The following is a 26,673-nucleotide window of genomic DNA, read 5'->3' as shown; positions in this document are numbered from 1 at the left end:
TTTCTAACAGGGGAAGTTTACAAATGTAAACACGTGTAGGACCACGGGAAATAACTTCTGGGTTGTTTCCTTCACAATAAAGGTATCCTATGCAAATGTTATTAGGGTCTAGTAAATATAAAAAACATTATGGTCAAATTATCCTATATTATAGCTTTGTTTAGTCATACATACAGTATGACTGTTTGTGTTTAGTAATTTGATACACTGCCGATTTTGCAGGTTTTCCTACTTACAAAGCATGTAGAGGTCTGTAATTTTTATCATAGGTACACTTCAACTGTGAGAGACGGAATCTAAAACAAAAATCCAGAAAATCACATTGTATGATTTTTAAGTAATTCATTTGCATTTTATTCCATGACATAAGTATTTGATCACCTACCAACCAGTAAGAATTCTAGCTCTCACAGATCTGTTAGTTTTTCTTTAAGAAGCCACTCTACCTGTATTAACTGCACCTGTTTGAACTCGTTACCTGTATAAAAGACACCTGTCCACACACTCAAACCTCTCCACAATGGACAAGACCAGAGAGGATGTAAGGACATCAGGGATAAAATTGTAGACCTGCACAAGGCTGGGCTACAGGACAATAGGCAAGCAGCTTGGTGAGAAGGCAACAACTGTTGGCGCAATTATTAGAAAATAGAAGAAATTCAAGATGACGGTCAATCATCCTCGGTCTGGGGCTCCATGCAAGATCTCACCTCGTGGGGCATCAATGATCATGAGGAAGGTGAGGGATCAGCCCAGAACTACACGGCAGGACCCGGTTAATGACCTGAAAAGAGCTGGGACCACAGTCTCAAAGAAAACCATTAGTAACGCCGTCATGGATTAAAATCCTGCAGCGCACGCAAGGTCCCCCTGCTCAAGCCAGCGCATGTCCAGGCCCGTCTGAAGTTCCTCCAAACACTCGCCATGTTTGGAGGAAGAAGAAAGATGAGTACAACCCCAAGAACAGCATCCTAACCGTGAAGCATGGAGGTGGAAACATCATTCTTTGGGGATGCTTTTCTGCAAAGGGGACAGGACGACACCGTATTGAGGGAGGATGGATGGGGGCCATGTATCACAAGATCTTGGCCAACAATCTCCTTCCCTCAGTAAGAGCATTGAAGATGGGTCGTGGCTGGGTCTTCCTGCATGACAACGACCCGAAACACACAGCCAGGGCAACTAAGGAGTGGCTCCGTAAGAAGCATCTCAAGGTCCTGGAGTGGCCTAGCCAGTCTCCAGACCTGAACCCAATAGAAAATCTTTGGAGGGAGCTGAAAGTCCGTATTGCCCAGCGACAGCCCCAAAACCTGAAGGATCTGGAGATGGTCTGTATGGAGGAGTGGGACAAAATCCCTGCTGCAATGTGTGCAAACCTGGTCAAGAACTACAGGAAACGTATAATCTCTGTAATTGAAAACAAAGGTTTCTATACCAAATATTAAGTTCTGCTTTTCTGATGTATCAAATACTTATGTCATGCAATAAAATGCAAATTAATTACTTAAAAATCATACATGTGATTTTCTGGATTTTTGTTTTAGATTCCGTCTCTCACAGTTGAAGTACCTATGATAAAAATGACAGACCTCTACATGCTTTGCAAGTAGGAAACACTACCGATTTTGCAAGTTATCAAATAGTTGTTCTGCCCACTGTGTGTTGCTTTCCTTTTATACAGTTTTACAATATCTACTATGGTCATAAAAAATTGTTCTTTGGACTGATGGAATGTGTGTTCCAATGACTCACGAGTCCCGTAGTGTCTACTACAGTTAAAATATACAGAGCTGCATCTTACTGGCTACATAGCCGGAAATGCACTTTGGACAGCCTGGCAATTACAGTATATATCGCTGCATTTTTACAACCTACTTCTCAAACACAACATACACAGGTTCCTTGCTTAACAGTGCATGTACAAACAAATACATATGTCAGGATTCTATCTTTAAATTACATGTCATTTATTTTGTAAGGTACTCTATGAAAACACAACCAATTAAAAATCCTATAAAAAATGTTGGATAGTGGTTTACAAGTGCAGCCTTTCGCATTTCATGGTCTGCTGGCTTCATCTTCTAAATCAAAAGTCATTGGTCCTCAGAAATGTCAATCAACATCAAAGCATTTGCTCTGTCTTCATGCCATCAGCCAGTGGTTGTTTGTTCCTATAGCGATTGACTATTTATCAAACACAAAATGGTGGCAGTTCAAATGGGTTATTTTTGAGCTACAGTGGTCCAGATGACCAGCTCTTCCTGTACTCCCCGGAGTCACATCCAGATGCGATAGAATCCGAGAACCACAGTGAGACAAGTGAAGACTGAACCTGAAAGACATGAGGAGTCCGTCAGTCAGAACTTGTTTATGGACAAAAGTGACGTTTAGTTGACCAGAACCAGAGATACTAATTGTGTATCTATTTCATTCGAGGAACATAATGTTATCCACCATTTATAGTCTTTTTATTGAGCAAATAATCTTTACGTATTGGCCTCGAGGCATTCGTCAGAGATTTCCTCAGTCAGAAAAAGCTCTGACGAAGGCCTCGAGGCCAATGCAAAGGTTAATAAAGAGCAGTGATGCTAGCAAGAGCAGTGATGGTAGCAAGAGCAGTGATCCTAGCAAGAGCAGTGATACTAGCAAGAGCAGTGATCCTAGCAAGAGCAGTGATCCTAGCAAGAGCAGTGATACTAGCAAGAGCAGTGATACTAGCAAGAGCAGTGATACTAGCAAGAGCAGTGTGCGTGTTTCTTCTTTTTTTCTCATCTTATTCATCTTGCCATGCACCTGCAACAAAGATAGCTCAGATGTGCGAGTGCCTTTTAAATATTGAACAAATAAGACTCATGCATGGATACATGAATGACACTCTTCTTACCTGCAAGGTATTTGATAGTATCAAGTTTGTGAGCTTCCAACATGGTTTTCAACCCTGCCACTTCAGTGTCGATTTTCATATTGGACCGAGTCAAATGACAATTTTGCTCAGCATTCTACAGCAGACAGATTTGGCTATTATTCACAAACCACAGATAATATTCTTATCATAACAACTAAATAACAAATACAAGGTGAAAATACATTATTGAGATGGGTGTTACACATGCAAGGTGAATGAAGTAACCCGTTAAAAGCTCTAAAGTAGAATGGTTTAATCATAATGTACAGTATACAGACCATTTCCATTATCTCGGTCCGACTTTCCATGAGTCTCTTCTCATGCTCTGATTTCTGAAAGTCAAATAGTCTATCAGAGTCCAAACTGTGCTGTCAAATTTGCATTAAATATTGATAAGAGCAAGATATACTGTATGTAATAAGCAAAGCATCACACCTTCATCCTATGAATACTAATGTAAAAACCATCATTGTAATACTAAGACATTTACCATTTCTTTCATGCTGCTTTTTTCCGAATTCATATCCAAGATATTGTCAAAGCGGACTTTATTCATCACATCCTGCGACAGAGAAAAAGGAGGCATTCCGTCATTCAAACACTCTCAATGGTTCTGAAGTGCTGTTAAAGGCTGCAATCCAAACTGATCATCGCTCTGTTTCAAGCTACTCATCGCTCTGTTTCACAAAGAGTCATACTTTGTAAAGTTTTCTATATCTATACACGGTGTACACGCAAAATCATCACAAACAGATGAAATGCTGGCAGCAACATGTGGGTGATCTGCAGACATTTTCACAGAAATTGAACCATAAGCTAAAAAAATTATTATAATTTATTTGGTAAATAATTTCGGCATCACTGTGCCTTCAGGGTTATAGTTTATTCGCCGTTAGTCAGCCCCAGCTCGTGATTTTTATTCAACACAGAAATGAAACCACCTTAAAACAACTTACAGCCAGTTGCACCTTCAGTTGCAGTAGCTCTACCTTGACTTTCTGTAAGAAAATATTAATCAATTAATTGATATACTTCAAATGCCTGACTTTAAGGAAATAACATGGCCCCCCAAAAAAATCCATCCACTGTATCAGTCATGTGACCACAGAGGGAGCAATCCTATGTTTCAGTTCAGATCGAGTGAAAGAGAAGATGCAAGATGAAGAGACAACTTTAAACTATTGACATGCAACCAGTGTGACCTGGGACACCACATGTGTGGACTCTCCATAGGATGTACTTGATGTCAGTGATTGGCCAGGGTCCACACACCGTCACTGTTCAAATGACAAGGAAGAACACTGACTACCACTGGAAAATAAGTAACAAGGAATATATATATATAAGGTAATCCTAACTCTCATGTGTCACATCACGGGACCCTCTCTTCCCACTGGGCACACACTGGTTGAATCAATGTTTCCTCATCAATTAAATTAAATTATGTTGAACCAGCGTTGAATAGATGTTGACATCTGTAAAGGAATAGACATAAAAGGCTCCCTGATGTGCTTCAAGTGATGATAGGATTAGAGCACAGGAGGTTGGTGGCATCTTAATTGGAGAGGACGGGCTCGTGGTAATGGCTGGAACGGAGTCAGTGGAATGGTATCAAATACATGGTTCCAGGTATTTGATGCCATTCCATCTGCACCGTTCCGGCCATTATTACGAGCCCGTCCTCCCCTCAGCAGCCTCCTGTGGATTAGAGAACTCCTACAAATTAATACTCACCTCATTCTCTGCCAGCAAAGTAGAGAACTCACTCTTTTCAAGGATAATCATGTCCTTTTTCACCGATGCAATTTGGGAAAACACCCTCTGCAACATGATCTCCTGCAATTCATGGCCACAGCGAGTCAGTCTCATTATTTACTTACATGTATTATCAATATTTGACTAATATATATATATATATATATATATATATATATATATATATATATATATATATATATATATATATATATATATACACACACACACACATACATACATACACACATACATACACACACACAAAGGTATGTGGGACACCCCTTCAAATTAGTGGATTTGGCCATTTCAGCCACACCCGTTGCTGACAAGTGTAGAAAATCGAGCACACAAACACAGTCATGCAATTTCCATAGACAAACATTGGCAGTAGAATGGCCTTACTGAAGAGCTCACTGACTTTCAGCGTGGCACCGTCATAGGATGCGACCTTTCCAACAAGTCAGTTAATCAAATTTCTGCCCTGCTAGAGCTGCCTCGGTAAGTGCTGTTATTGTGAAGTGGAAACGTCTAGGAGCAACAACGGCTCAGCCGCGAAGTGGTAAGCCACACAAGCTCACAGAACGGAACCGGCGAGTGCTGAAGCGCATAACAGTCGTCTGTCCTTGGTTGCAACACTTACTACCGAGTTCCAAACTGCCTCTGGAAACAACTGTTCGTCTGGAGCTTCATGAAATGGGTTTCTATGGACAAGCAGCCACACACAAGCCTAAGATCAACATGCACAATGCCAAGCGTTGACTGGAGTGGTGTAAAGCTTCGCCGCCATTGGACTGTGAAACAGTAGAAACATCTTCTCTGGAGTGATGAATCACGCTCCACCATCTGGCAGTCCGGCGGAAGAATCTGGGTTTGGCGGATGCCAGGGGAACGCTACCTGCTCGAATGCAGAGTGCCAACTATAAAGTTTGGTGGAGGTGGAATAATGGTCTGCGGCTGATTTTCATGGTATGGGCTAGGCCCCTTAGTTCCAGTGAAGTGAGATCTTAACACTACAACATACAATGAGATTCTAGACAATTCTGTGCTTCCAACTTTGTAGCAACAGTTTGGGGAAGGCCTTTCCTGTTTCAGCATGACAATGCCTCTGTGCACAAAGCGAGATCCATACTGAAATGGTTTGTCGAGATTGGTGTGGAAAATACAAATAAAATTGTATTTGTCACATGCGCTGAATACAACCTTACAGTTAAATGCTTACTCACAAGCCCTTACTCAGCAATGCAGTTCCAAGAAAAATACATAAAATAAATAAATAAATAAATAAAGTAACAAATAATTAAAGAGCAGCAGTAAAATATGTGGTGAAGCCACATAAAAGTAAAATAACAATACTATATACAGGGGGTACCGGTATAGAGTCAATGTGCGGGGGGCACCGGTTGGTTAAGGTAATTGAGGCAATATATACACTACCGTTCAAAAGTTTGGGGTGACTAAGAAATGTCCTTGTTTTGTGTCCATTCAAATAACATCAAATTGATCAGAAATACAGTGTAGACATTGTTAATGTTGTAAATGACTATTGTAGCTGGAAACGGCTGATTTTTAATGGAATATCTACAGTTGAAGTCGGATGTTTACATACACCTTAGCCAAATACTAGAATGCCAAAGGTCTGCAAGGCTCTAATTGCTGCAAATGGAGGATTTATTGACGAAAGCAAAGTTTGAAGGACAATTATTATTTAAATGAATCATTATTGATAACCTTGCCAACATCTTCACTATATTTTATATTAATTTTGCTACTCATTTTCATGAAAAACAAGGACATTTCTAAGTGACCCCAAACTTTTGAACGGTAGTATACATGTGGGTAGAGTTATTAAAGTGATGTATAGATAATAAGAGAGTAGCAGCAGCATGAAGGGGGGGGGGGGGGGGGGTGCAATGCAAGCAGTCTGGGTAGCCATTTGATTTGTTTATTTTTATTTTTTACCTTTATTTAACTAGGCAAGTCAGTTAAGAACAAATTCTTATTTTCAATGACGGCCTAGGAACAGTGGGTTAACTGCCTGTTCAGGGGCAGAACGACAGATTTGTACCTTGTCAGCTCGGGGATTCGAACTTGCAACCTTTTAAGTTACTAGTCCAACTCTCTAACCACTAGGCTACCCTAGTGGTTAGAAATATGTTCAGTAGTCTTATGGCTTGGAGATAGAAGCTGTTTTAGAAGCCTCTTGGACCTAGACCTGGCGCTCCAGTACCGCTTGCCGTGCGGTAGCAGAGAAAACAATCTATGACTAGGGTGGCTGGAGTCTTAAACAGTTTTTGGGGCCTTCCTCTAACACCACCTGGTAAAGAGGTCCTGGATGGCAGGAAGCTTGGCCCCAGTGATGTACAGGGCCGTACGCACTACCCTCTGTAGTGCCTTGCAGTCGGAGGCCGAGCAGTTGCCATACCAGGCAGTGATGCAACCAGTCAGGATGCTCTCGATAGTGCAGCTGTAGAATCTTTTGAGGATCAAATTGGAGTGGGTCTAGGGTGTCAGGCAGGGTGGAGGTGATATGGTCCTTGACTAGTCTCTCAAAGCACTTCATGATGAAGGAAGTGAGTGCTACGGGGCGGTAGTCGTTTACCTCAGTTACCTTAGCTTTCTTGGGAACAGGAACAATGGTGGCCCTCTTGAAGCATGTGGGAACAGCAGACTGGGATAAGGATTGATTGAATATGTCCGTAAACACACCAGCCAGCTGGTCTGCGCATGCTCTGAGGACACGGCTGGGGATGCCGTCTGGGCCTGCAGCCTTGCGAGGGTTAACACGTTTAAATGTTTATTCACGTCGGCTGCAGTGAAGGAAAGTCCGCAGGTTTTGGTAGATGGCCGTGTCAGTGGCACTGTATTGTCCTCAAAGCGAGCAAAGAAGTTATTTAGTCTGTCTGGGAGCAAGACATCATGGTCCGCGACGGGGCTGGTTTTCTTTTTGTAATCCGTGATTGACTGTAGACCCTGCCACATACCTCGTGTCTGAGCCGTTGAATTGCAACTCTACTTTGTCTCTATACTGACGCCTAGCTTGTTTGATTGCCTTGCGGAGGGAATAGCTACACTGTTTGTATTCAGTCATGTTTCCGGTCACCTTGCCCTGGTTGAAAGCAGTGGTTCGCGCTTTCAGTTTCGTGCGAATGCTGCCATCAATCCACAGTTTCTGGTTTGGGAATGTTTTAATCGTTGTTGTGAGTGTAACATTGCCGATGCACTTTCTAATAAACTCGCTCACAGAATCAGCGTATTCGTCAATGTTGATGTTGGACGCAATGCGGAACATATCCCAATCCACGTGATCGAAGCAGTCTTGAAGCGTGGAGTCAGATTGGTCGGACCAGCGTTGAACAGACCTGAGTGCGGGAGTTTCTTGTTTTAGTCTCTGTCTGTAGGCTGGAAGCAACAAAATGGAGTCGTGGTCAGCTTTTCTGAAAGGAGGACGGGGGAGGGCCTTATATGCGTCGCAGAAGTTAGAATAACAATGAACCAGGGTTTTACCAGCCCTGGTTGCGCAATCGATATGCTGATAGAATTTAGGGTGTCTTGTTTTCAGATTAGACTAGCTACAATGAATGCAGCCTTAGGATATGTGGTTTCCAGTTTACATAGAGTCAAATAAAGTTTGTTCGGTGCCATCGATGTGTCTGCTTGGGGGGGAATATATACGGCTGTGATTATAATCGAAGAGAATTCCCTCGGTAGATAATGCGGTCGACATTTGATTGTGAGGAATTCTAAGTCAGGTGAACAACAGGACTTGAGTTCCTGTATGTTGTTATATGTTGTTACACACCACGTCTCGTTAATCATAAGACATACCGACAGAAACAAGCATCTTTCTGGTAAGAAGAGGGGCGGGGGGCCCCTCTTCTTACCAGAAAGATGCTTGTTTCTGTCGGTGTGATGCGTGAAGAAAACAGCTGGCTGCACCGAGTCCGATAGCGTCTCTCGAGTGAGCCATGTTTCCGTGAAGCAAAAAAACGTTACAGTCTCTGATGTCTCTCTGGAATGCTACCCTTGCTCGGATTTCATTTCTATCTCAAGGCCATCATACTGTTAAACAGCCACCACTAACATTGAGTGGCTGCTGCCAACATACTGACTCAACTCCAGCCAATTTAATAATGGAAATTGATGTAAAAAATGTATCACTAGCCACTTCAAACAATGCCACTTAATATAATGTTTACATACCCTACATTACTCATCTCATATGTATATACTGTACCCTATACCATCTACTGCATCTTGCCATCTTTATGTAATACATGTATCACTAGCCACTTTAAACTATGCCACTTTTATGTTTACATACCCTACATTTCTCATATGGATATACTGTACTCGATACCATCTACTGCATTTTGCCTATGCCGTTCTGTACCATCACTCATTCATATATCTTTATGTACATATTCTTTATCCCTTTACACTTGTGTGTATAAGGTAGTAGTTTTGGAATTGTTAGGTTACATTACTCGTTGGTTATTACTGCATTGTCAGAACTAGAAGCACAAGCATTTCGCTACACTCGCATTAACATCTGCTAACCATGTGTATGTGACAAATAAAATTGTTTGGTTTGGATCTGAGGACCCATGTCATATCTTTTCAGTCTCTTTTCAGTTTGAGGGGGAATAGGTTTATAGCAGCAAAGGGGGGACCAACTCCATATTAATGCCCATGACTTTGGAATGAGATGTTCAACGAGCAGGTGTCCACATACCTTTGGTCATATACTGTATGTTGATATGAAAAAGTCAAGCCTCACCTGCTGCACTTTGGTTACCATGTCATTATAGATTAGATCCATGTTGGAGTGTGTTGTCCTGACCATCATCCTGACAATTACCTCAGCTTGCTGAGTGGTGAAGCCTGTTGATGAAAACAAAACACTAACTGGGTTCAAACCAACCACTGAATTAAATGTATGGGGGTTACTTCAAATTACACAAATACAAAACATTTTCTAACCATTGTCTTCGAGGAGTCGAACCAATGCATGGGTATCAAAATACAGCCGTCGGTTTCCAGACTTTGTCATATCTGTTTTCAATTCATAGTGAAGTATAGAGGTGCTCAGCTCTGATATCCACATAAAAGGAAAAGTTAGATGTAGCGTACAGATCATTACATGACAAATTATTTATTTATAACCACCATAGGATCCTGCATCAAATTAAGAAAATGTTATGCAAATGTACAGCACTCAGAGGGCGATATGAAGAGATACATTTCATGTATTAAATGTATTGTAGTGGCATATCTGTCCTGGTGTTGAATGCATTAACACTGGGCCTTTTTCTTTTTTAAATCTGCCCCGAAATATTCATCCAACCTCACGAGGTCACTAAAATCCCGGTTACAATCGATTTCTACTAGTCACCACAGCCAAAGTGATATATTGTAAAAATTAAAACAAAAATAGTTTTTGGTCTTAATTTAAGGTTATGGTTAGGCATAAGATTAGATATAGGGTTAAATATAGGGTAAGGTTTAATCACACTAAGATAGGAAATTGCAGAAATGGGCGTGGTTTATGACGTTGTGGCAGTGGAACTAGTGACAACCGTTGCAATCTGAACCCGAGCTGGCAAACTTATTTTTGATAGTGTCGTTTGTTGTCTTCTTTGCTCAGACAGTGTACATACATACCTCTGACAAATAAAAAGCTCCGTTTAAAAACCTTAGTTGCGCTCACTCCCGTAAATAGTCTCATTCTCCATGTTCGTTTGTCAAGGTTGCAAGAGCCCGAATCGGTGTTACATTGTTTACAGCGCGAATGGATGCTGCTCGTCAAAATTGTGTTCAGAGAGGAACTGTTAGGTTGGAGCGCAACTGTAGTGAAACTTGCTCTGTCCCCGCGTGTCCTCTTTTCTTGCTTACTATACCAATAGTCCGAGTTTAAAGTAGATGTATTCAACCGCGAGTGAAATGCAATTCTTTGTTTCAATGACATTGTCAAACGTTTAGTTCACTTTCACTGTACTTTCCTGCCCGCGATCCCATAAAAACGTCACCACGTTGACCCTACGTTGACATAACTAGGAGGGTTTTGTTTTAAAGCAACAGTTTACTATATTTTCTTACTACGCTAATCTAGTCCTGATGCGCTTGTCAATCTTTACTGTATTTGTTCGAATTGATATGAAAAAAATATGCATTGTTTATTCTTGCATATGGATGTTACACATTCTTATTTTACTGTATCAAAAGCATCCTTTTGGGGTGTGGGACTGACAAGGATGAGCGGTGCCTTATGCATGATTTCTAAAGCATCTACAGGCCTAATATTGTGTTTATGAATGCTCTTTAAGCCTTAAAGGTGATGTTTAATTTACATCGGGACTGGATACAAGATTGGAAGGCAGCTCCTCAGAGAGCAGAGCACGCCCCTACTCCCTGAAATGGTGCACATGCCGTCCACTGTGTTTGGGCAACATATTCTCATCTACATCACTTGCAATGTTTGTATTTGTCACATGCTCTAGTGGAAGTCTCCCGGTTTGCTTAAATTGCTGGCACAACTGCATGCCTGACTATAAAGCTGTGGACAGCAACATGGAGACTACACTTGTTCCATTTGATTTAATGTAGAACCAGTTCCGTACCCTCTGTACCATCTCAGGTATTCGGGTTCGGGAGGACTCTGAAGACAGAATATAAACAGAATACTACACAAATTATAGAATACATATTTTTCAAAAATGACTGTATTGTGAAAGCCTGTACACAATATCCGTGACATTAGGCTATCCTATTGGATGAAGTTAAAAATCTAAATCAAATCAAATTTATTTGTCACATACACATGGTTAGCAGATGTTAATGCGAGTGTAGCGAAATGCTTGTCCTTCTAGTTCCGACAATGCAGTAATAACCAACGAGTAATCTAACCTAACAATTCCAAAACTACTACCTTATACACACAAGTGTAAAGGGATAAAGAATATGTACATAAAGATATATGAATGAGTGATGGTACAGAACTGGATAGGCAAGATGCAGTAGATGGTATCGAGTACAGTATATGCATACGTGATGAGTAATGTAGGGTATGTAAACAAAGTGGCATAGTTTACATGTATTACATAAAGATGCAGTAGATGATATAGAGTACAGTATATACATATACATGTGAGATGAATAATGTAGGGTATGTAAACATTATATTAAGCAGCATTGTTTAAAGTGGGTAGTGATATATTTTCCATCAATTTCCATTATTAAAGTGGCTGGAGTTGAGTTAGTGTGTTGCCAGCAGCCACTCAATGTTAGTGGTGGCTGTTTAACAGTCTGATGGCCTTGAGATAGAAGCTGTTTTTCAGTCTCTCGGTCCCTGCTTTGATGCACCTGTACTGACCTCGCCTTCTGGATGATAGTGGGGTGAACAGGCAGTGGCTCGGGTGGTTGATGTCCTTGATGATCTTTATGGCTTTCCTGTGACATCGGGTGGTGTAGGTGTCCTTGAGGGCAGGTAGTTTGCCCCCGGGATGCGTTGTGCAGACCTCACTACTCTCTGGAGAGCCTTACGGTTGTGGTCGGAGCAGTTGCCGTACCAGACATTGAAAGTCAATATATATAAACAAATATTTAAAAAATTAAAAAGAGTTCTTAACAGTGATACAGTCTGACAGGATGCTCTTTATTGTGCAGCTGTAAAAGTTTGTCAGTGCTTTTGGTGACAAGCCAAATGTCTTCAGCCTCCTGAGGTTGAAGAGGCACTGCTGCGACTTCTTCGCCATGCTGTCTGTGTGGGTGGACCATTTCAGTTTGTCCGTGATGTGTACGCCGAGGAACTTAAAACTTACTACCCTCTCCACTACTGTCCCGTCGATGTGGATAGGGGGGTGCTCCCTCTGCTGTTTCCTGAAGTCCACGATCACCTCCTTTGTTTTGTTGACGTTGAGTGTGAGGTTATTTTCCTGACACCACACTCCGAGGGCCCTCACCTCCTCCCTGTAGGCCGTCTCGTCGTTGTTGGAAATCAAGCCTACCACTGTGGTGTCGTCTGCAAACTTGATGATTGAGTTGGAGGCGTGCATGGCCACGCAGTCGTGGGTGAACAGGGAAGACAGGAGAGGCTCAGAACGCACCCTTGTGGGGCCCCAGTGTTGAGGATCAGCGGGGTGGAGATGTTGTTACCTACACTCACCACCTGGGGGCGGCCCGTCAGGAAGTCCAGTACCCAGTTGCACAGGGCGGGGTCGAGACCCAGGGTCTCGAGCTTGATGATGAGTTTGGAGGGTACTATGGTGGTAATGCAACACACATTTCTCCAACCTTTTCCCCCAGCTTCAGAGGCTGGGCTACCGTTTATCTCAAACACAAATTCTGAACTGTGACTTTAAATAAATTATCTAATTTGAATGTATGCTGTCATGTCTGTGATTTCTCCCTGAGCTCCATTAGCACACTTACGCCAGTAGTAATGCCTGGAACATGATAGTTCATTAGTTGTCCTCGACACAATGTTCCGGTAATTTAGCATATTTGAGAGGACTATGTCAGCAATCATTGGTTCAGCAGCTATTCATCTCCCTCTCAGATGTGTGAAAATAATGTAGCTAGTGGCCAGGCTACTTTATGTGAGTACCGTCATTTATTTTTGGGGCATCAGGAGGTGCAATTTCTCCGCAAATTTGCGATAACCAAAGGCTGAACATTTTTAAAATAACAACTACACGCTGAGGTCATTATTAGTTACCTAATGTAACTTTGAAAATAATCAGAATCTCCTAACTAACTTGAAGCCCGACACCTGGTTAGACAGATTGCAACAAATTATGACGCAGTTTCATTGATCCAAATCATGATACGGGTGGTTATTAATAAGGCCTTGGAGCTCAGCCTGGAAGATTATCATGTATTACAGCTATGGCTAATGATTTTATTGCCATAGATCTATTTTTGGATAAGCCTAAGGACCTTGTATAGGGGGCTAGTCTAGTCAGGTAGGTAGAGCTGGACTGGACATTTCACAGGCTGTGGATGGGAGAGTGGCAGGTGTGCAGCAAAGGTAAACCTACTACCGCACTGTGCATTTCTGGCACTCTGTAACTCTTCAATTACACACACACGTTCTGCTTTAGGTGAATTCGTCAGAGGTGAAAATTACATTCTCGTACTGTTTAAATGCAAAGACTGAACATGGTAAATGATTTACTGTAATGTTCCAAATAAACAATGAGCATATGCTAAACAAACAAATGTGTATTGTGTTAGTATTTAGTGTTAGTCTGTATCCATATAACAAGGTATTAATGCAATCCCTGTATCACATAACATCCTGAGGTCAATATAATGAGTTCCAAACACACTTTAGATTTTCCATCCTTAGGGTATAGGGTATAGGACAGGTATTCCCAAACTTACCCAACAAAGCACCGAACAACAGACATGGACGTTGGACCATCGAAGAGGTGCAAAGATAAGAACTACATTGATTTGGGGTTCACTTATATTGGGAGTAGTGCCTTTCCTCAGCCAGAGTGTATTATATGTGCAAAAATACTCACAACTCGATGAAACCTTCACTCTTGCACAATTAAGATGACTTTTGAATAGTAAGATAATATAATATAATTGCAACAGATACCATTAATAAGAATGGGCTAGAAGCATCTTATATGGTGAGCTACCGAATGGCTAGGACAGGCAAGCCCCATACTATTGTCGGGGACTTAATTCTTCCTGCTGCCGCGGATATTGCTGGAACAATGCTGGGGGAAAAGGCCCAAAAAACTATACAGACAATGACTTCATCAAACAACACTGTTTCACGACGCATCAGTGACATGGCAGGAGATGTTTAGAAACAATTACTGCTTCGCATACAAGCCAGTGAATTCTATGCGTTACAGCTGGATGAGTCAACAGAGGTGGCAGGCACAGCTCCTGGTATGTTCGTTACATTTATGGGGGATCAATTAAGGAAGAAATCCTCTTCTGGAAACCAAGACAACAGGAGAGGATATTTTTAAAGCACTGGACAGCTTAGTGACATCAAATGGACTTTGGTGGTCAAGATGTGTTGGTATCTGTACTGATGGTGCAAAAGCCATGACAGGGAGACATAGTGAAGTGGTAACGCGCGTGCAAGTAGTGGCTCCCGATGCCTCTTGGGTACACTGCAGCATCCACCGAGAGGCTCTTGCTGCCAAGGGAATGCCTGACAGCTTGAAATACATTTTGAACACTACAGTGAAAAGGGTTAACTTTGTTAAAACAAGGCCCCTGAACTCTTGTGTATTTTCTGCACTATGCAATGCTATGGGCAGCGACCATATAACGCTTTTACAACATACAGAAATACACTGGTTATCAAGGGGCAAAGTATTGACACATTTATTTTAAATTGAGAGACGAGCTTAAAGTTTTCTTTACTGACCATAATTTTCACTTGCCGGACCGCTTGCATGACGACGAGTTTCTCACGCGGCTGGCCTATCTGGTTTTTTCGCACTAAATGATCTGAATCTAGGATTACAGCAACTATATTCAATGTGCGGGACAAAATTGAGGCTATGATTAAGAAGTTGAATATCTTCTCTGTTTGCATTAACAAGGACAACACACAGGTCTTCCATCATTGTATGATTTTTTGTGCGCATTTGAACTCAAGCTTACAGACAATGTCAAATGTGATATAGCGAAGCACCTGAGTGAGTTGCTTGCGCAATTACGCAGGTGCTTTTCCGAAACAGATGACACAAACAACTGGATTTGTTATCCCTTTCATGCCTCCAGTCTATTTACCGATATCTGAACAAGAGAGCCTCATTGAAATTGCAACACAATTTTCAATTAACAAATAAGGTTTTATATGCAAGATGGTTAAGTAAAGAGCAAAAATATTGATTATTATTATATTATTATTTGTGCCCTGGTCCAAAAAGAGCTCTTTGTCACTTCCCTCGAGCCAGATTGTGACAAAAACTCACACTCATTCTTATGTTTAATAAATGTATTGTATAGTGTGTGTGGGGCAGGCTTACAATGATGGTAAAAAACAACATTTGAGAGTGCGCTGACCCTGGTGCTAGAGGGGGTACGCAGCTGGAGGTTGAATGTTTGAAGGGGTATGGGACAATAAAGAGTTTGGGAACCACTGTTATATTACCTTTATCACAATAACTTAACATACAGTATTGTTTGGCTAAACTACAATCTTAATCCAGAAAGGTCTTAGCAACCTAAGGAAAGCGCCTAATAATTATCACAACTATTAGAATTAAATAAAACATTCTGCAATAATGTTATCATTTGATCTATTTTAAAAAGAAAGGAATCTTGGTTGCTGACCCTCCCAAGCACCATTTTCCTACAAAGTGGCTCTTAGTAGACCAGGTAATGCACTGAAGCTGCTGTTATAGACTAGGTAATGCATTAAAGCTACTCTTATAGTAGAACTAGTAATGCATTAAAGCTACTGTTATAGACCTAGTAATGCATTAAATCTACTGTTATAGAACTAGTAATGCGCTGAACTATAAGAAACATATTTTCAGCGAGTGCTTTTTGACCCACAGAGTGAAAGCAGGTGTTGGTCATTTGTTTGTAAGTGCCTGACATCTTTACACAAGATGTAAAATAGGACAGCCGGCATGGCCCCGGAACTACACACTAATATCCACGCATATATATTCTTTAAGTATTTATATATCATGTCATCATTCAAATTGTCAAGATATTGGTACTGATAACGATAAGGGTCATAGTTTAGGAGAATAGATTTCTGCATATTCATGTATGTATGAAGAAATTAAATACTGAATATAAACAGTAAATAGTTGGCTACACAGACTTATGATTTATTTCATATGGGCACAACAGACAAAACCCTTAAACATTTATATTATATGCGTTAGTTTTTTCTAAATATTCATTTTCCAGAAGTATAGCCTATCATCACCATTTACTCAGCAGATAAGTAGACTGATCCCTTTGTGTGAAGAGTTAAGGACAGAGTTATTTATAGAAAAAACCATCACTCAACAGTAGACAATAAAACCTGATGTTTTGATATTTTATACCAGATAATCCCTTGAGATAAATGACTGTTATATATATGATCCTATCAGCTGTCCTGAGCATCTCTCCTTTATGAGTGAGTCAATAAGAGCCTTCCACTCTTCCAGGTTCTTTGAGCTGGTAGTGCCATCGTCACCCACTTTGTTGTTGATGAGTGGAATGAGGGCTGCTGGTCGAGAGCTGCCGACCCCGTCACAGCAGGCATGCGCAAACCTCACCCGCCCTTCAGTCTGCAGGTCACCCTTCCACTCACTCCCCAGCCAGACCCTTCATTCAACACTTTGCACCCTTTCCCAATCCACCTACTTTGCACTCTTTCCCCTTTCCCAATCCCCCTAATAACCCCCCCCCCCCCCCCCAGTTAAATGAGGTGTAGGAGGATACTGGTCCTTAGCAATAGCAGTGATAATCCAGAGATTGACCCCTTTCTCCTCATCACTCAGCCACATAATGCCAGGGTATATCTGGTGTGCTTTCTGGAATAAGAGCAAGCATATATTGTGATAGACTTGGCAATAGAGAATAAAATGAGTTTCATTCTCTATTTCTCCAAGGTCGCAATAGTTACATAGTCTTTCCTCTTCCATTTCACCAGAATACCGACCTGTTGTTACATCTGCTCCTGCCACGCCCTCTACTTCTCATCCTGTCTCCCTAACCTACCGCCACTCCCCCAGTGCTCTCTCCCTCTCCCTCTCTCTCTGTCTGTGTGATTGTGTGGGTGGAGACAGGTGTGCTGGAGGCAGAGCAGATCTCCACCACCTGCAACCTTTTCCATAATCAAGACCTATACAAATACTAGCGTGCCACTTTCACGCTGCCAGATCGTAACCTCTGCTCAGTCAGTCTGCATTTTTTTGCAGTTTGTTCCTGCTTAGATCCTGTTTTCGTGTTATGCCTGGTTTCCATTGCCTGATGCTGTTTTCCTCCCCGCTACAGTTCTGCCCGCTCTGACTTTGGCCTCTGTCTCCAGTCCCACGTCTCATCAGTCCTGCTACTCTGTCCTGGACCCCCCACTCCACTGCGTCCTTGGATTCCTCTCCGGACCTGCTTACTCAGTCCCAACTCCCCTCGCTCCAGCCTCAGCCTCCGCAACGGGCTTCCTGCAACCCGCCCGAGCTTCCCCTGGCCTGCACCCCATCTTCCCCATGTTTCAATAAATACCTTGGTTACCTCACCTGTTCTGCTCCGCGTGACACCTGTTTTAATATGCAGAGACAATATCCCTGATCTTACCTGTGCACATAGCAATCTCTTGCTTTTAGGTGTTATTATAGAGAATACTAACTGTACCATGATTTTGTTCACCATTTTGTCACACTTCTGAAATCTGTTCCAAAATATGTAAATGCTATTAACAAAAACTGAGTTAAAATGAAAGACAGCAGAAAGCCACACCAGCTTGGCCAAAACCAATGAATGTTGTTAAAAATGTGGATAGAAGCATAGGCATACCATTAACCATAACATATATTATGAACAAAAGGTCATGGTAGTTTCCCCACTGGGCACAGACATCATGTCAATATTTAGTTTTGATTTAAATTTGGTTGAGTTGTCAACAAACGTGAAATCAACAAAAAATGTCACCCTGCCATTGGATTTAGTCCTTACATTGACTTTTTGCAAATCCTATAATTTTTCCCCAATGTTGATTCAACGTCATCGCATTTATTTTGTTGAAATGACGTGGAACCAGCGTTGATTCAACCAGTTGATGCCCAGAGGGTATTTAATAAATACACATTTTTAATGGATAGTGACTGTCACATCACCTTCACACAAACATACCAGCCATGAAACATTGTATCCATGAAATCATAAAGCTGTCCAGAGAGGGGAGCTTATGGCTGACTTGCTTGAATAAATATTCTATTGACTCCTTGTTGATTTGTATAACTGGATAAGAACCGCATTCTCCTTCAATAATAATGAATGTCGACATGAGTTTTGACTTTTGAACCATACACAAACATTATTACATTAATGTTCAGTGAATTCACAATGTTTATTCTTATATAAATAACACTTAGCTCTAAGTATAAGCAAGTGCAAGCAAATGAGCTGAGATGAGGTAGGCCTATTCGTTCAGCAATATCGAAATGGACAGTGACAGAAATAAATTCAATAAATAAGTTCAGATAAATTCAGCAAGATGTTGAGGCCTTCATTTTACTCTTCTTTATGTCACGAGAGCGAGAGAGACCCAGACTCAACGGTTAGCCTACCATTCTAAGTATTTTCTTAGTCCTATGTGGTCTAAAAAGGAAGGATAATACAATCAAGAGGATCCACTTTTATAGACAATATACAGACGCACTGACAGAATTGTGCAAACAAAACAACCCTCGCAATATGAACTGGAATTACATGGGTCTATTACTGAACTTCTTGTTGAACAAAAATATTTAAATGGGAAGAGACAGTCACTGGCAAACATGGTTACGAGGAGGGGATACTATAATATATTGTTGTTGGGTCTGTAATTTAACACCCTCCTCGTGGAGAAAAGCACCCTAGCTAATTATAACACACAAAGTAAGAAAAACAATTAAATGCATCATTATAGCATTGCCTACAATTATTAATAAGATACTAATGAGATAGACCTATATAAGCAATATAACAATGCAGATGTACAAACTATGATAATGGCATATATGACGATAAGCGGTTAAGAGGCAAGACTTCATTTTGATTAAGACATGAGCGAGCTGAGACAGATGTAGCCTATATGCTGCCTATTTGTTCAGCACTTTTGAAATGGACAGCGACATAATTCAGAACATGGGCCGTTCTTACAGTATTCTCCCTTTATACCAAGGCCGAACAGTAGGCTAAATTAACAGGGGCACATAAGCAGACAATGAAAGCTCTTACAATGGGGGAAGGTAAGCAGGCAATGAAAGCTATTACAATATTCAATGATGACATTTCTCTAAAACAGGCTATAGGCTACATACTGTATGCATCACCAAGTGGAGCTGTTCTTGTCTATTAATGTTCTGTATTATGTTATGTTTCATGTTTTGTGTGGACCCCAGGAAGAGTAGCTGCTGTTTTTGCAATAGCTAATGGGGATCCTAATAAAATACCAAAAATACCAATACCAAGTCAGAACAGTAAGGTAAGTTCTAAGAGGGAAAGGAACCACATTCTTAGGGTGAGACACATAGGCTACTGACTGCTTACTATGCAAAATACACTCAGTATTTCTTTTTTAGCTACAGTATACATATCTCTCTGGCATATTACATCACTTATGCAGCAGCATACTAGACATATTTATGGACTCACCATTGTTGTGTTGTCCTCACTTGAATAGGAAGTTGGCACGGTGGTCCTTCTTGTGGGTAAATGTCTCAATTATTTTGTCATCAAAGTCCGGCATTCTCTGGATGAAGTCATGCTGGATTGACAGCATGCCAATGCATTTAACCTTTTCTGGCCCATGGAGTTGCGTGTGGAGGTTTTTATCCTTTTAAGGGTGGAAAAGTTTCTCTGTGACTCAGCGGCTGTCATCGGAGTGGTGATGATGATTTTGAGAAGAGAGACCGTCTCAGACAAAGCCTCCTGCAGGTTGTTCTCGTAGAGTGATTTCAATAAATAAAGTGCTGTCTTTCCAGTGTCCAGCTCATAATGCTGGTGGACAGATCCGTTTTCAGCTTCTCCTGGTTACCCACAGGCCATAGCTTGGTAGCACACTGGAGTGCTGCGGTCAGAAAGGAATGTACATACTGGGGGGGGAAATGAGCTGTCCACCAACTTTGCTGCAATTAAGTGATCACTTTCAGAAAACCTTTCTTGCACATGAGCAGCGATTGTATCGCATGTCTCCTTTATCACGGGTGCAGTGTTAAGTTCTCTCTGCCTTGGTTTAGTGGCATCAACATGTCCTTTGGCCAGTGCATTAGTTTGCTCGCAAATGTTTTGAACGTTTACCTTGAAGTTGTTGATTGCTCCGGTGATTCCTGCTGCATCAATGGTTCGTTTCTGCATTATGTTGTACAAAACATCCACCACTTGTAAGGATCGACGCTGGAGACGAAAAGCAGGTACAGGGAGTGAACATTTAATGAAACACGGATATTAAACAGAACAGGAACAGCGTCTGGACAGGGGAAAAATAACGACATCAATGCTGACACAGGGAACAAACTGAGGAGCAGACAGATATAGAGGGGGTAATCAACGAAGTAATGGAGTCCAGATTAGTCCAGTATTGTGCAGCTGCGCGTAATGATGTTGACAGGTGTGCGTAATGAAGGGCAGACTGACGTTCTCGATCTCGAGAGAGGGAGAGCGAGAGCAGGGATGACACCTCTGCCATGACCAAGGAAAAGAACTCGAGGAGTTGCAGAAATGCTTCCTTCCAAACCTCTCATTGTTGAATAATGTTTATGTTCAATGGCCGATAAGCACCAATATGTTTTATCTCTAATTTCTCTTGATATGACAAGGTTTGAAAAGGATTTGCTAGTAGATTGTCAACTTTATTCATGATGATGACTGCTAGCTTGCTAGCTAAAATTTTGAAAGTATGATGTTGACATGATCAGTCCAATCAAAGCTACTGTAGATAGAATGAAATCAAATCACGTTATATCTGTGGCCAATGACCTTGAGCCTGCTTGGATGGGCACTTCTAATGTAACTCTATGGCAGAACCCAAAGGGCAAAAAGTTTTCAGCTCTACCAATAAGACTTGGCGGTAAAGTTGTGTCCCCATGAGTGACAGAACACTGAGCCAAACACGGCGCAACGCTCTGTATTTTTTGCTGGCTTGTCCCACCACCACTGAAAGCACTGAGCTAGGCCGAAACACCTGCCTTTTGGAGCTGCCTTACCCAAGAAAGCAAAAAAGAGACCATGTTGGTGGTACCTGGCTTTATTAACTCAATGATTTGATTAGATTTTTTTTTACATTGTTTGCAAACTGATATGTGACACGTATTAATGCAAAAACAACAAGCAAAACAAGCAACCTAAAAATGTGGGGCTCAAAACAGCTGCCCTGAATGACGGGTCGCCACTGGTCAATACATATGAATAATTTAAATCAGATGTTACTTGATTGGAACTGTCCGGTTACTTATGTTAAGGTCACTGGAGCCGCCTGCTGGTTTAACCTTTTTAGCGCAGGCATTCCGCTAACGGAACCCTTCTACAACATTCCGCTGAAAAGGCAGCGAGCGAAATTCAAGTCCAATACAGCAAATGAAAGATAAACTTCTCGTTAATCTCCCCATCGTGTCCGATTTCAAAAATGCTTTACAGCGAAAGCACCACATATGATTATGTTCGATCACCGTCAAGTCAAAAAAAACACACAGCCATTTTTCCAGCCAAAGATAGGAGTCACAAAAAGCAGAAATATAGATAAAATTAATAACTAACCTTTGATGATCTTCATCAGATGACACTCATAGGACATCATGTTACACAATACATGTATGTTTTGTTCGATAATGTGCGTATTTATATCCAAAAATCTCAGTTTACATTGGCCGCATTACGTGTAGTAATGTTTTGATTCCAAAACATCCGGTGATTTTGCAGAAATACTCATAATAAACATTGATAAATATACAAGTGTTATTCAAAGAATTAAAGACAGACTTCTCCTTAATGCAACCACTGTGTCAGATTTTAAAAAAAACTTTATGGAAAAAGCATAATCTGAGAATGGCGCTCAGAGCCCAATCCTGCCAGAGAAATATCCGCCATGTTGGAGTCAACAGAAATGAGAAATAACACTATAAATATTCACTTACCTTTGATGATCTTCATCAGAAGGCACTCCCAGGAATCCCAGTTCGACAATAAATTACTGATTTGTTCCATAAAGTCCATTATTTATGTCCAAATAGCCACTTGTTGTTAGCGTGTTCAGCCCAGTAATCCATCTTCATGAGGCGCGAGCACTTCGTTCAGACAAAAACTCAAAAGGTTCCGTTACAGGTCGTAGAAACAAGTCAAACGATGTATGGAATCAATCTTCAGGATGTTTTTAACATAAAACTTTTAACATATGTCTGAAGAAAAGCACTGGAACGAGAGCTAACTCTGTCGGGAGCTAGCGTCACGAGCCTGAGACACTCTGCCAGACCACTGACTCAAACAGGTCTCATGAGCCCCTCCTTTATAGTAGAATCCTCAAACCAGTTTCTAAAGACGGTTGACATCTAGTGGAAGCCGTAGGAAGTGCAACTTGACTCCAAACCTCAGATTTCCCACTTCCTGGTTGGATTTGTCTCAGGTTTTCGCCTGCCATATAAGTTATGTTATACTCACAGACATCATTCAAACAGTTTTAGAAACTTCAGAGTGTTTTCTATCCAATAATAATAATAATATGCATATATTATAAGGTGACCAGATTTCTGAAATGAAAACCGGGGACATTTCCAGTTCGGCGGCCAATATATAATTAAAATATCCAATGTTATTATCTATTAAATAAAAAAAGGGGACAATTCCGGTTTCATGTATTTAGTCTAACAGGCACATTGTGATAGGCAAAGAAAACAACTATACTACAGAAACACTATAGACAAGACAGAACTGTCCGATCTGAACAGCCATTCAGTGGTCCTGCTACAATAAGAGCAGAAGAGAACATGAGCAAATTGAAAGAACAGACAATAGTATACGTGAAATATTGAACAACATAATAAAGAAATAAGATGTTGATGAGATTGGTAACTACATAATATACTAATACCAACCTAATCTGTATTTTTCTCAGAAGAATGTATTTTCTTCAGGATTGTTCTGTCTTTGGCCAGCTTCTCCATGAACTCCTGGCAGGGGAGGTTGAAGTTTGTCTTCATAATAAGCACAGCCTTGATGGTAGGAACAGTGAACCTATTTCTTGCTGCTGTCCATAGAGCATTCATTTGGGAGAACACTTTCTCGACTGGTGCATTACCTCCAGGTAAGCACATGACAACAGAAGCTAATCTAGCCAGGTTAGTGTGTGGGATGTCATTCTCTTTGAAGTGGGTAACCACCGTGCTCCATCTCTGACTAAGCGTTGTCTCAGATGTTTTCCATTCTTCAAGCGATCCCCCCTTTAGGAACTCTTGCAGGCCAGTAACCTCGTCACACAATGCATCCTCATTGATGGTCACATTGGGGCATTTTTCTGCATTTGACTGCTGCCTTCTGGATCTCTTCACGTAGAGGTTGCCTTTTTAAAAGGAGACAATGTAAATATTTTAGATTAACTGTGTGCTTTCCCCATGCTTGCAAGTAGTTCACAGCCGTAGTGAAGAATGATTGGGATGTTTTGAGAAAGCTCTCTTTAGACATGTCTCCAGCTCTCTCAGAAGTCCTCTGACCAAAACTGGAAGGAAGTTGTCATCACGTCTTGCAGTCAATTTTGCATCAACGTTTCTCAGAATTGCAGCGGACTCCACAACACAGTGGTCCTGGCCTCCAAGCATCTTGATCGTGTCACTGAATACGGTCAGGTTTCCATGGACAAAGTCCAGCCAAAGTTCAGTCAGTGGATCTTTGAACATTGTTCACAGAACAACAGGGCATTTGTCTTCAGAAATAAAAAAGGATTTCAATGGCACATACATTTTCAGCACTCTTTCTAGAACAGGGAGCATGGACATCCAGCGAACATTGCTGTGTCCTAAAAAGTTATGGTACTCCTGGCCAACAACTTACAAAAGCCCTTCAGTCTTTCTACTCTGACAGTGAAAATATGAACATATCCATATCCATATCTTTGTGAGCAGGTACACAACATTATATCCAAAGCTGTTCTGGCCGTGTTATGAATGATGTGGGCAGGACAACCTAAGCCAATCACCTCCCGCTGCAGAGCATTTTTAACTTTGGTATGGACATTGACCCTCCCCAGCCTATTCAGTCCTCCAAAGTTGGTATTTGTTGTCGGCAGAGAATGTTTTCCAGGTTACATTTTTGGATGACCACCAGGACCTCAGCTGCAATTTCCTCTGCTGTTTTTCCATTCAATTCAACAAAATCAAGCAGTTTTGTTTCCACAGATGTGTTGCCACCATATATCTTACAATATCTGACTACTATTGACAGCAACTTTACATGTCCATGATTGAACGCATCAATGGACAGGGACACAAATTCAACCTGGTCTAGGTCCTGTGTTACCAACGTAGTTGCCCATGTTACTAACACGTTACTCACTAAGGCGTCACATTTTGTCCTAGCACATGTAAACTTTGGCTCATAAAGCTTCCGTGTCAGTTGTGCTGTGCAGTCCATAGATCTGTAACTATGACTGTGTCACATAGTGTGGTATGCAAAGACACCCTCCTGCACAGCTAAACCATATTCTTCTTGGGAAGGCTCTACCTTGTTGAAGAATGTGGTGACAGAGGGCATACCCACACGGCCAATCAGAGGCTTTATGCTTTTTCGTCTGTTGATGTTCTACCACTGCCGTTCTTCCCCCGCTGCCAATTGGAAAAAGAGGAATTACTAAGGTTGCTGTGAACCATTCTATCGTCTTGACCTGAGCGTATAAGCGGAAATTCTCTCATCATGTTTTTCATAAAAAGTGCATTTTCGTTTCTTGGAAAGAGTCATTGTATCTCCTCTGTCTGTTCTTCACCCTCCTTGTGTCACTCTTCTTACTCTCTTAACTTTTTCTTCTCTCCAATCTTTCTCCTCTTTTCTTAACTCGTCTTCCTTTCCTTCTCTTCACCTTTCCACCTCACTCTTCGACACTCTCCTTGCGTCACTCTTTTTACTCCCTTAATTTTTAATTCTCCTTCCTCTCCAATCTATTTTAATAAATAGCATACTATTAGATAAAATACTTTGGTTAACAGATTCCCATTGCTTGCCTCATTTCTGTATTTTATCTCAAAAACATTGTTTGGAATAATACATTGGCAGGCTCTGTAACCATATCTTTACTTTTCCTCCTCTGTCTCCTTCACTCTTCTTCCTATCCAGTCTTCCTCCTCTCCTTCCTCTCCACTGCTAATGTTATCCATGAACATTTCTAAATATATTTTCACACTACTTAAAATTGTAATCTACAAAAATATTCTCAGAATTAATTGTGCATTCATTTAATATAATCTTAATATATTTTAAAAATAGCCCATCCACTGCATGTTTACATGTGAACGTTTTTTAACCTAGCTACCATAACAGTAGCTAGCTAATTTAGCTAGCTAACTTAACCTATTTAAAACCTTATAGAGCAGATCATCTATCTATATAATATATTGTGACATTATAACATCACTAGCTAGTACCTCAAACGATTGTATCTTACCTGACTTGAAAAGACGTTTGTGGTGATGTTGTGGATTCACTTGACACTTGCTAGCTTCTGGCCGAGTTTTCCACTGCAGTTTTCTCTAAAACTAATCCGAGCAAGTAGTTAGTAGAAGAAGAAGAGTGAATGAAGCTGCTATAGCGAGCAGCCCCCTCTGTTGGCCTAAACAAGCACAACGCGATTGAGATGTCAACCGGTACGCTCTGCTGCCCGGTCTTTCTTGCCAAGTTAAATATTTCACTTTGCGGTCTGTTTTTAACACACAGTTATAAACGGGGACATTTCCGGGGACAGGCCACCAAAAACGGGGACTGTCCACGGTAAACGGGGACGTCTGGTCACCATAATATATTAGCATCTGGGACAGAGTAGGAGGCAGTTCACTCTGGGCACGCTATTCATCCAAAAGTGAAAATGCTGCCCCCTATCTCAAAAAGGTTTTAAGCAAGTAATAACAGGCCAACGTTTTGTGACTGACAACGCCAATTGGTAACACATCGGCGAATCATGGATGCATAAACACTGACCAGGCTCACATAGCATGATATCAGAGTATTATCAACCAATTATTTCCCAATAAATTACCTTGTTATTCCAAACATAGCCCAATATCATCAACGACCGACCCACAGTGTCTAGTCGACCCTTTCAGGCGCCGAATAGGTACAGTACACTGTACACACGT

General features: G+C 41.2%; 1 protein-coding gene across 1 annotated transcript; it reads right to left on the bottom strand.

The window, feature by feature from the left end:
• Positions 1–1,847: 1,847 nt before the first annotated feature.
• Positions 1,848–26,590, bottom strand: mcur1 (mitochondrial calcium uniporter regulator 1). The gene is made up of 11 exons (XM_021620204.2): positions 26,574–26,590; positions 25,986–26,024; positions 25,052–25,152; positions 9,644–9,754; positions 9,441–9,544; positions 4,640–4,741; positions 3,862–3,903; positions 3,396–3,467; positions 3,184–3,237; positions 2,885–2,999; positions 1,848–2,332 (listed from the first exon to the last, which is right to left on the bottom strand). The coding sequence occupies exons 1-11, from the start codon at positions 26,588–26,590 to the stop codon at positions 2,277–2,279; spliced, it is 813 nt and encodes a 270-aa protein (XP_021475879.2). The 3' UTR covers positions 1,848–2,276.
• Between the last annotated feature and the right edge of the window lie 83 nt (positions 26,591–26,673).

Source organism: Oncorhynchus mykiss, chromosome 11 (assembly GCF_013265735.2).
Source record: "Oncorhynchus mykiss isolate Arlee chromosome 11, USDA_OmykA_1.1, whole genome shotgun sequence".
Lineage (NCBI taxonomy): Eukaryota > Metazoa > Chordata > Actinopteri > Salmoniformes > Salmonidae > Oncorhynchus > Oncorhynchus mykiss.
The sequence above is the reverse complement of the archived record's forward strand: the minus strand, read 5'-3'. Positions and strand labels throughout refer to the sequence as shown.